Below are 12,131 nucleotides of genomic sequence, written 5' to 3' on the forward strand. Positions count from 1 at the left end.
CTTCTTTGCATGTTGTTGCTTTCTCCAGCAGCCAGAGGTAATTAAATGATGTTTCACCTGGCAGAGTTGTTTTGTGCGCCTGACCATTATTCAAATCAGCCTAAATGCACTAACTAGTGAAGTGCACTGCGGGGCTTATACTGAAGATTTAGATGAATGAAAATACAAAGATTCAGGATTCCAATTCAGGATCCTTCAAATGGTGCAGTTTGTGAAGGTGTGTTCTTCAGAGGACCTGAAAGCTGTGTTCAAATTATGGCACAAAACAGTTTTTAAGCACCTCCTCCATTAGAGTGGAGCAGGGGTGCGTGAAAGTTCAAATTTGTTGAACTTTTACCCGATCTGCCCTGACCTTTGTGAGCGCAGCGAATGACTGAATGCTTGTGCTGTGCTGCAATTAAAGATGGAGGACAAATAAATAATGGTAAATGGATTGAATTCATATAGCAAGCACTTCGACACAGGGACAGGAGGAACCGGGGATCAAACTGCCAACCGACTACCCACTCTACCCCCTGAGCCACAGTCGCCCTTAAGGACTGTTTCTAATTTTAACTATACAATAACAAATCGTCATCATATTGAGACCAAACTGAAGACATTTGAAATATCAGTTACAGTTTCAGTTACAAGGTTTGTTACGAAAACGCTGTTTGAGTCTGTAAAGTGATCTAAATAGTTCATATTATAGCATGAAGGTCTTTGACTAACATTAAGCTTTTGCAAATTGACATTTTAATTTCAACACATGATGGACAACTGCTAAACAATGTACCGGGTTAATGGCAATAACCCCTGTGATTTCCATTATGCTGTATTGCTCAGTGATGAACCACATATTCAGGCTGCTAACATGAACAAACAGTTGAGTTTGTGGCTGGCTTGCATTATTTATGACCTGGAGTGGCTTTTCCATCAGTCCAGATCATTATGTATTTATGACATTTCCTGATTGTATAAGTTGACGAAGATCACCTGAATGCACCTAAACATTAAAGGATAAGGCTGGTGATAATTCTATGTTATTCTTGTTAACAAACCGCACGTATCTATACCATAAATACACACACTGTAGTTTATTTTGAGTCGATCCCACATACACTGTCCTGCTGCCAGAAATACTCACTAGAGCACCAACTCCTCCTGTTTGAGTAATGAGTATGAGTACTGTACGTTAGCTGAAAACTACAGTGCCCAGGTGTTTTAGGAAATTACTGAAATTACTTAACTATATATTTGTGAGCAGTTTCTAAAGAATTCCGTATTCAGCAGGAACCAATGGGCTTGGGTCTGAGAGCCACAGACATGGTAAGGAATTATTGAGAGACGAACTAAGACATTGTTTATTTTGGTCTTTTCATGGCATTTGTTGACGGTAAGAAAAATATAAAATAACACCTTCAACTGACTGGCCTGCTATAAATTTTCCAATACTGAGGCTGCAAAGGACACTGATTTTGTTCTCAAAATTCAGGCAAAAGGAGGCTACATTTCTCAGCCACATTTGGAGGAGTCTTTGGAATGGGACAGCCTGTCACCCCGTTATAACGTATTAGATCTTGAGATGCACACTTTAAAGGTGTAATAGTGTGAAGAACATCTATTCCAGTGCGCTGGCTCTGGAATTTGGAATGAAACAGATTTTATTGGCATCGTCAACCACGACAGGTGCCTATCAAAATGGAGATCGTCTGTAACAAAATGCTGTTTTTGTGTTTTACAACAGCCCACCATACAGATGAACATGTTAATGATACACTATAACACTGTGGATATTTTTATGAAACGTTTTAAGGACTTTTTTTTTTTTGCGAGGCACTTAAAAATCCTTATTTGGTCCTGTCGACCCAAAAAGTTTAGTTCAGTTTCATTAAGTTTCTTTTTATAGTGTAATGAAGTCCTGACATTCAGTTATATACCAAAAACAACAAAAAAGGTTTGATATGAATATTTATTTAAATACTTCAAGTCTTACAGAAATAGTCATTTTAAATCAATCTTTAGTGGCTTCCATATTTCCTGGTAGAACAGTAAAACCTGTGCTGCAATATCACTAACCTCAAGAACTGATTTTAAGTAAATATTATGCATCAATGGACAAATCATTTTTGATTGGTCTTCTAGTGTAATCACAAGCATCATGCAGAAGCCACGAATCACTCTTGAGATCCAAAATGAGGACTGATGAAAAATAACAGTTGGATTTGGGCAGATTATGATTCAGTTTATGATAAAAACACAGATCTGTAGTAACTTTAAACATGGCTGATGAGGCTGGACAACAATATTCCCAGCTGAATGATTCTGTCCCTTCGCTGAGAGCGAGACAGCCCAGTCTTTTTTTCTGTTTCGGATCATTCTCCGTCTTATTCACATCACTTCAACCACTGGGTCTGAGAGAACAATGCTGAGATGAGTGATGAGTAGCTGTGCATGAGCGTACCCAAAAAAATAAAGAGAAAAATATCCGAGAACAAGAAACAAAAGAAACATCTGAAGGCATTGCACAATTCCAAGATTGATCAGTGAGATTTTTAAGGCAAAAAAGTTGTCTAAAATACTCCGAAATAACACGTAAGATGTCATATTACATTTTTTTTTTCTTTAAATCCACTGGTGCATCTCTGTTAGAAAAAAATCTACACATGCAAACTTAATGCATGCTTTAAAAAACATCAGAATAAAACAGGATATTCATCACAAGCATTCAATTAAACCACTTTGTTATTATTATTATTATAATAAGGTACAGTAAACAACTTTCATGTTGTAAGTGTGAAGATTACGTGGGCATTCATATGGCCTGGCATGCTGACCGCCTTGGCAGAGTGACATGGATGTAGCGATGAGCGGTGGGAGGCAGCAAGGTGTAAGCCTACTTCATTAAAGCTTGTATGTGCACTGTTTTTTCCCCCCCGCCTTGTAGTCTTTTACACAATAAATGCTTTTGATTGTCACTCCTACACTGACACAGCCTCAGAGGAACAGTGATTTCACACATTGCAGCCGCACATGACAAACCCATCGGTATATGTTAAGACTTCCAACTCAACTGGGAGTGAGCTGCAATCATTAGCCAGTTAACTAGCTTACAACTTACAGTACAGTTGTAACCGAGCATTACTTATATAACCAATGAGTACATCATTAACTAGCTACATTAGTTTATGGGGTTACAAGTTACGACAGGTTTACACTCCAGCCAACCGACGTTACCCGAGATAGCGACACGCCTGCCAAACACATCGGTTAGCCTTTAGGATGAGGACTAATTTCAAACATTACTCTTGTAATGTTAAAAGTGATAATAGTATGTTAGCTAAGCAGTCGAACAGGGTTATGTTAGAGCGAAATAACAGTCTGATCCTGCATTTTTCTTTATCATACCACTGCAATACAAGACCAATTTCTGTTGGCTACATGGATCAACAACTGGTGAGGGTGCAGATTTGTTGCCTGGGACCTGTTAGCTTTAGCCTGAGTCTTTTAGCATTATATCATGGATGTAGCCATCAAGACCCCTTTTGCAAGATTCTTGTTTTAAAACAATTCAGCTGTATACATTAAACGGTTGGCCTTTTTAAGACAGCAAATTAAGCTAACATTAGCTTAATTAGTTTGTTTTTTAATACTGTTTCTCATCATTATCTCAGCTAAGAATGTTTTTGGGGTTTTTTTTGCGGTTCCTGATCCAGGAGTCAAGTTTTTTAATGATCTCTTAACATTTTGAGATGGGCATTTGAGTATTTTGAGTATTAGAACAAAAAAATCTGGCTCATGTGTGTCATGAATAAAAGTATATATTAAGGATTACTTTTTAGTTCCTATATAATCCATTTGGAGTTGCCTCCAAGTTCTTGAAACAGAATACTGTATATACCATTTAAAAATTCCCAGTTTGACATCCTAGACCTAAAAACGTGGTCACAGGACAGAAAAGCTTTTAAGGTGTTGATACTGAGATAAATATCAAGCCTCCGAAACCACTGTTTCTCTGAGAAAACAAGCAAGAAACTCTTAATCTTCACTCAACCTTCACCTTGTTATGTAAGTGTCATGCATGTTTCATATACAAATACATGTACTGGATGTACAGTATATATGAGAGTGTGGGCGTGAGATGAAGTTGACATCTTGTCGTAATAAATAAATGAAAGGCCCTGCCTTGTGTTTCAGGAGGAGAGTCACTGAGTACTGGTAGTTCGCTGCATGTCAACTCTCCAGAAAACATACAGACATTATATACAGAATATATATTTACATATAAAAAGACTGTTCCTGCCTGATCTGGTTCAGTCTGGGGTTGCTCCAGTCCAATACCAGACTTGAGACCAGTGCTACATTGTGCAATTCAACATCCCCATCCCCTGTCATACGGGATCCCCACAATGAAACAATAATACAGAAGAGTACAAAATCTATCTGACTACCTGTTCTAACACTAAGGGACCCTATTCAGTCACACTGAGTAACCAGCTTTTCTGGAATGAGACTCATCCAACAATGAGACGCTACACTCAACAATATGTCGAATATAGCAGAAAAATATTGCTACGGTGTACTTGATCACTAGGTCTACTTTTAAACATCTTGCACACATGAAACATCCATTATTATCTAATCCGTTTGCTTATAAAAAAATACAGGCCTGTCGTTCATGATTTAAATATGAATAACTTATGTATAAACATGAATAAGGCCTGTTAGTCATGATTTAAATATGATTACAGGCCTTAGTATAAAATGTAATACTTATATCAGCAGTAAAGCAGCAGCATTACACATACAGTATATTGACCAATATGGAAAAAAAAGGCAAACATTTGTACAGTGTATAAATGTCTAAGAAAATGTTTTACAAGCAGTTTATAAGTAGATGTATATGAAGTATATGATGATTTTGAGGCGTAAGTTTAGAAAAATGTTGTAAACCTTCTCTTACATTGATTCCTTGACTGAATAGGGCCCTAAAAAGTACTGATAGGATCTACAGTTTGTAGTACACACAGAGAGTAAAATGTATAAACGCTTTTCTTTACACACTTACATACGTTAAAAGGGGCCTCTGGATACGGTGGCTGTAGCTTGTCTGAGTTTGTGCTTTGCTTAAAGTCACACTGTAAAGTTTTCATATATACATTACTGGGCAAAACAGCAGGGTTGCATTTGAATTTCACCACAAAACATGGCTAAAAGTGACTGTTAAGTGCAATTACCTGTTTTGGGTGTGAGTATTTCCCCCTTTTTAAAAGGAATTCTGCTCTGAAAAACTAGGTTTTAAATATCAAATACTCACCACCTGTAGCTTGTTTAGCTTGGATTCACAGTTACAATGGATTCCAATGGTGACTCACTTTCAAGAAAATAAAACATTTAAAAAAACGTCTATAGAAAGTTTTTGCAACCAAACAACATAAGAAGGCTCAGTTGAACTCAACAGATATAAACAGCTAACCATGCTAGCAACAAACAGAAGATGTGTATAGCCATATTTTGGTGAAAATAGTGCTTGGATGACAGAAGACGTGGATTATGCTGCAGGAGATTTGAAAAGTTTCACTTAACAGTTTTTACTCTTTTATGGCATGAAATAGGGTTGCTATTAAACTGATAATCAGACTGCATTGCCATTTTGTTTTAACTTCATTATTCAACACTCAAGGACTGTGTGGGTGTGGTTTCATCATTTGACTGACAGTGCTGGCAGGATAAACAACCACAAGACTCATCGCATTTTGATTCAAAAGTTGCTAAACTGTGATTGGTGCATAGAAGTATGTAACATTACAATTTCCAAATTGAGCCAGGCCCACTTCAAACCAGTGAAAAGAGCACAGATGAAACAAAAAAATACAGAAAACTCTGATATGAAATAACTAAAACATTTCAAATTTAAAAGAAATGCTGTGTTCTTGTAGGACCCTGTTGCTCTATAATGAGAGGCTGGCTAAGAAAAAAGGTTTTGAGGGCCTTTAACTTTTGTCACACATTCATCAGAAAAATTTGCTGAAAGTCAACTTACGACTGTACAGCTGTGTCAATTTCATCCATGTATGTCGCCAATTTGATGGTCATTATCTGCCGTAATTTTTTTAAGGCTCTGCCACAGGAAAATCCCCATTCTTAATCCCACCTACAAAACTCTGATGGGCTCGGTTGTTTTTCCATCCGGGGGGAAAAAGCTGTCAATGAGCACAGCATCTAGTGACCTATTTTAATCGCTGCAAAAAGGCGGTGAGCCAATGTGGAAACAGGGAAACTGCCACTGGAATCCATTGTAACTGAGAACAGCTGCTGTCATCCCCGAAGCAGCAAGCTCCAAAGTATTCAGAGCCACCTTTCAGGAGTGTTTGATACAGAAAACATTGTTTTTTTTTCTGGTGACTATTCCTTTAAATCCTAATGATTAGCTACATGCTACTAAACCTTAGCGGTTACTGATTATTACTGGCTTCAGCTTTTACTGTTACAATGCTGCTGGACAACATGGAACTAAAGCTGTGATTCATATGGGTAGCTGCTAAAAGAAAAGCATCTTTGCATTTTGGTCTGTTGGTTAACTGTTTTCTGTGCACATATTCACAGTGTGTTGCTAACACAAACGTGTGAGTCACCTGATCTGATAACTTTCAACCTACAGTTTGGCAAATATTTTATGAATACTTACTGAGAAAGGTAAAACTGTGAACTCTGCAGACTTACCAAAAATCACTGACACACCAACACTTTGTTATTTAAACAACTTTTTTTGGCAATACGAAACAAAGTGAGAGGTAGAGAGACGTAAAACAAAACTGAAAAATGCTTATGAAGTACAATGTTATTCCATGAAAATAAAGTGACTCTAAAACGTAACACACAGTCAGGTTCGGTAGTGAGATGTGTGTTTTTGACTTCTGGGCTTGGAGATCCACATTTCCAGAACCCACAGAGGATACGGTGCCTGTGAATGTTATCTGACAAAAGAGTAAGGCTGGTTCAAGTCCCTGCTGCATTTCATTTAACCAGACTCCCAGGAAGCACAGCTTCCTTTTGGGTCAAGGCAGGTGGACGGAGCAGAAGGTAGGAGCATGGGAAGATTTCAGGTAGGTGATGGGTTTGCTCTTAATGGAACATGACAGTGGTGGTGGGGGGTTTGTGTGGGAGGGACAAAGCCCTGAGTGCAAGACAACAGTACATGCTTCTCTTAAACTAGCACATGCTCCATTCATAAAAACAAAAACAAAAAACAAACATACACACTGTAATGAAGAATGTGGCACCAGGGCCTAAACGTTTTTGTACAAAGTCACAACCTCCATTTTCTGCAGCCGAAAAATAGGAATCTGAAAGGTTTTCACATTGATTGGTATAAATTTCCTCCTGAAAAAAACCCAAAACAAACTCCACTCCAGTCCTCAATTTTGTAAACATTTATATATCGAGAGACATGATTTTGTGAAAGATAGAGGAAGTGGAAATAGAAATAGCAAACAGATGAAGTGTTTCAAAAAAGGGCCTCCCCAGTTTGGACCCTTTCAGTCTGACAGCTGTGATTGGTCAGACTTTGTCCTGTTCACTCTTACTGGTGCAGGTGGGTAATGTCAGACTCCCATCACAACCATTCAAACCCCCCATCTTCGTCCAGTAAGGGAAAAGTCCCTTCTTCTAAAAAGTGGCAGCGTCCCACTTGGGGTTATCTGCATCACGCTCACAGCTCATGGAAACGTTCCCGAAAGTGCAACATGAGAGAGCGGGCGAGGTTTGCCGTGTGCTCAAAAGCTTCCAGTGAAGAGTAGGAAGAAGAAGCAGAGAGGGGAGAGTAGAGACCAGTAGAGTCGGCTTGCCAGCGTTGGAGCGAGGCCTTGGCTTTTAGATTCGGCTTACCCGTCTGGCGAGGAGGGGGTGGAGAGCCGGTGGTGGACAGGGGGTGTATGGAGGTGGCAAGGGGCCTGGTTTGATCCCTCGTGTCCTCATGTAGGAAAGGAACTGGTCTGGGATTTCAGCGAGCACTTCCTTAGCCAGGCGAGCCATGCTGAGGATGTGATTTCCCCGCCGGTCAATGTAGTCTCTGAAAGGAACGAACTGTAGAGAAGAGAGGAGAGGAAACAAGGAGAGGAGAGGAAACGGTGAGAGGAGAGAGGAGGAAACAAGGAAATTAGAGGAGAGGAGAGGAGACGGGGAGAGGGTGGGAGAGGAAGCAAGGAGAGGAGACAAGGAGAGAAGTGGAGAGGAGAGGAAACAAGGAGAGGAATAAGAACAGGAGAGGAGAGGAAAGGAAAGGAGATGAGGAATAAGAACAGGAAAGGAGACGAGAGGAGAGGAAACAAGGAGAGGAATAAGAACAGGAAAGGAGAGGGAAGGAAAGGAGATGAGGAATAAGAACAGGAAAGGAGACGATAGGAAAGGAAACAAGGACAGGAGAAACAAGAGTTTATGGTTAGATAAAATATCAGGTAAGAGAAAGTGAAAGAGAAAAACAGAATGAAGGGGATACAGAGGAAAAGGTGGATATAGTTTAGAGGAGCGAGACAGCGGAAAGGAGATAGAACAATGGCAGACTGAGAACAAGAGCACAGCAGAGGGTCAAACACCATGACCTTTTCCCATTAATCATAAATCCCACATTTCTCTGAAGACATTCTAGTGTCACAGTCAGTCAGCCATGTCTTTGGGAATATTCTGTACCTGAACAATGTCCCTCTCTGCATATCGTCCTTGAGATGAGATCCTCTCCTCGTCCCCGTCCAGCTCGATCATTTCTGAGGAGGGAAGCACATCAGTCATGCCCTGACAGGAGACTCGAACCGCCATGTCAAAGCTACGATGTGCAAACATGACGCGCAGTTTTTGTGTTTCAATCTGTGCAAGCCATTAGCGTGCCACTGGGTTACATTTCTTGGAGTGTTGGTAATGCCAAACGTGGCATGAGTACACAGAATTTGAGCGCGAAGCCATCGGGCTGTAACTTGCACACAACATGCTAGAATATGTGTAAGCACAGCCAGCGATGTGCACCATGGAGGACATCATGCAACTGTGCACACTGATTTCATAAGCGTGATAATCGTTGAATCCCGTTTGACTGTGCAGGCTAATTGCTCATCGTGAGTGAGCTTGTTTTTCCAGAGGACTGCTCTGTGAATTGTAAACATGACACAGGAGAGAGGTGAGAAATGTGACCATCGCCCATTGAAAAAAAATAAAGGAAAAAAGCACCACCTCAGGTCTGACAAATGAGAATTTTCACATCCACTTAACCTCATATTCAGTGGAGGAGGGGGGAATTAAGGGGAAGGAGAATGGAGGAGAGAAGAAAGGAAGAGCTGCACAAAAAAGGGCTGAACCATGTGGGAGGTGAGATAGGAAGAAGAATGAAGGCGAAGGATTACCGCATTCAAATAAACACACGCACACACCTACACATATACACAAAAGTATGCACACACGCATACACATGATCTTCACCCTGCTTACCGTCAAATTCCGCTGGTCCAACCCCAACTATTATAATTGACATGGGCAGAGACGCGGCCTGTAAAGTGTGGAAGGAGACAAAATAAGCACATCAAAAGCGGGGAAGAGGCAACGTTCGTTCTTTCCACCATTTGCTATCTTAAACGCTGCAGGCTGTCAGTGAAATACCCCCGTGAATTACTAACTGTAATGCTAACAGTCCATAGAAAGGAAGCTCAATAGCAAAATTCAATGCCATTGTTAAGACAGACGGGGTTCATCCAATTCCATCTGCCCTGTGCAGCCGGTTTCATAAAGCCTCTCGTCCGGCCAGTTCTGGAGTTTTCTAATTTCATGCATCTACAACTTTGTCTAAATCTCCCATAGCTTGACAGCTTAAAAATGACTCCCATTTACATCTTCCTCTGCCCTGAGCTGCAGCTGAACTGCTGCCCTGCATCGCAATATTGTTTATTAAATCTTAGCCAAGTGGGACAGCAAAGTACAGTTCGAGTGATGAATGAAGGTTTTTCAGTGTTTCATAACTTCCTGTGGTTATTAGATGGATGCCCAAATTGCTTGAGATATGAGGGGCATGGATCCTCCGCAGGCTAGTAAATAATTACTCTCAAATCTTACTTTACAATAACATTACATCACATGGGGGTGTGGGTGAGGAGAGGCTGTGTGATGCAGAGCAATGAGCACAGGGCAATGAATCCAAATACATGAAAAATCATTACACACATTAGCTCTGACCACACACTGATTAGAAAGCAGAGTTATTAGAGCTGAACGTAGCAGGATTGGAGGGTGCAGGGGGAGGTGGCGGGAGGGTGACCAGGCTGACCCCCCTCTTCCCTCACTCCTCTCATTAGTGAAGATGAGTGAAAGAGAGAGAGGGAAGCGCTAAAAGAGAAAGACAGCAGCTGGACTGCTTTTCATATTCTCCTATTCATATTGTTTGTTTGTTGGTTTATTAGCATCTCCATTAGTGGCTTAATCATAGCTGGACTTCCCGGGGTTCTCACATGTTTTACAGCCAAATAACTGAATGAATATGAGCATACAGTACATGGACTGCTGCTGTCATGATATTGTAAATTACATTTGTTAACCCATTATATGTTTACTGGTTAAGATGTTTTTGAAAATGCCTTGGCAACACAAAGTCTCCTGTCTTAATAAAGTTTGAACAATAAAACACACAGTACATAGGTTGAGTTTAAATCTGGTACTGTACATTGACTATGGACTCCTTGGTCTGTGCCATGTCTGTGATCACGCCGTCAGAGATGATGAGCAGGATGAAGTACTGTGAGCCGTCTGTCACTGCTGATGCATACCTGGCATGTAGAGAGACGGGGGGTCAAAGGTCAAATGAGCAAAAATAAAAGAGGCAGACAGAAAGACTGCACTTCTTTTGACATTTTATTAACATTAAAAAGGGACATTCTGACTTTTCTTATCTACTGAAATCTATCTATCTATATTTATTTAAAAAGGGCACTCCACTGATTTAACACATCAAGACCAGTTAACTGATCATGGGGAGTACTACTCAGCAGTTGAAACAGTTGTATAATGTCTTATGTGGCTCTGAAAGAGCTTTCAAAAGTCTGAGAGGTCATCTTGGCTTGAGTTTGGAGGCTAACAGAAAGCCTGAGCTACAAACTGGAGGAACAGAGTAAGACACTTGCGGAGGATCTAACAAAAAGATGCTATTAAGTTCCATTATGGGAAGTGTAGGATCCAGTGTTTTTGGAGCTTGACCCATACCAGGGACTAAAAGTCAGGATATGCCAGCCTCTACTGCTTCAATTTTGAGCACTCTTTATTTCCAACTGTCTTACTCAAGTCAAAGTGGAAGTAGAAAAATGAACTTGCTTGAGTAGCCCTACTTGTATAATGCACCCCTGCTCTCAAACCACATTAGTTGTTGCTGCAAACCTTATTATGTAATATCCCATGTTAGCCTATTACACCTCAGAGAGGACATTATTTATTTACTATTTTATTGATTTTTATTGATTATGAAAATTATTTTGTAAGGTTTTTGGTATTTAAAGCATTTAGCACATAGTTATGTGCACGTGTCTTTTATTTTAGTAATCACTGTGTGGTTTAGTACTTCCAAATTGTCTCATCCAATATCTATCAAAAGCTGTTTTTTTTTTTACCTTTATTTAACCAGGAGGTCTTTTGAGATACATTATGTTGGGGCTGTTGCCTTAATCTTTAAGTCTATTTTCAATTTAATCTCCTATCTTGATATTAAATTCAACTCATTTGGGTCTTGTATTAAAACCATCTCCATCAACAGCCTCTTTTGTGTAGTCTGGAGGTCCTGTGGATCAGGCCCTATCTGTTTGGCGGCACCTGGAAGTTGCTTGACATCCTCCCAGATCCATATTCTTCATATATGTTTACAATCTATCTATAATTTTGTCATCCTGATTGTCCATAATGTAATTTTATTATGTTGGCCTATTCTGTACACACAACATCTATTGCATGTCTGTCCTTCCTGGGAGAGGGATCCCTCCTCAGTTGCTCTTCCTGAGGTTTCTCCCATTTTTTCCCCATTAAAAGGGTTTTTTGGGGAGTTTTTCCTCATCTGAATTGAGGGTCTAAGGACAGAGCGTGTTGTATGCTGTACAGATTGTAGAGTCCCATTTGTGATTTGTGATATTGGG

General features: G+C 40.1%; 1 protein-coding gene across 1 annotated transcript in view; it reads right to left on the reverse strand.

The window, feature by feature from the left end:
- Positions 1-1,933: 1,933 nt before the first annotated feature.
- LOC122874497 (copine-8-like) overlaps positions 1,934-12,131 on the reverse strand; it is a 72,410-nt gene continuing 62,212 nt past the window's right edge. The window contains exons 17-20 of the mRNA XM_044192415.1: positions 10,679-10,781; positions 9,457-9,514; positions 8,668-8,741; positions 1,934-8,064 (exon numbers count right to left, since the gene is read on the reverse strand). Coding sequence (XP_044048350.1) covers positions 7,852-8,064; positions 8,668-8,741; positions 9,457-9,514; positions 10,679-10,781 — 448 coding nt within the window. The 3' untranslated portion in view covers positions 1,934-7,851. The remainder of the gene's footprint in view (positions 8,065-8,667; positions 8,742-9,456; positions 9,515-10,678; positions 10,782-12,131) is intronic.

Source organism: Siniperca chuatsi, linkage group LG4 (assembly GCF_020085105.1).
Source record: "Siniperca chuatsi isolate FFG_IHB_CAS linkage group LG4, ASM2008510v1, whole genome shotgun sequence".
NCBI lineage: Eukaryota > Metazoa > Chordata > Actinopteri > Centrarchiformes > Sinipercidae > Siniperca > Siniperca chuatsi.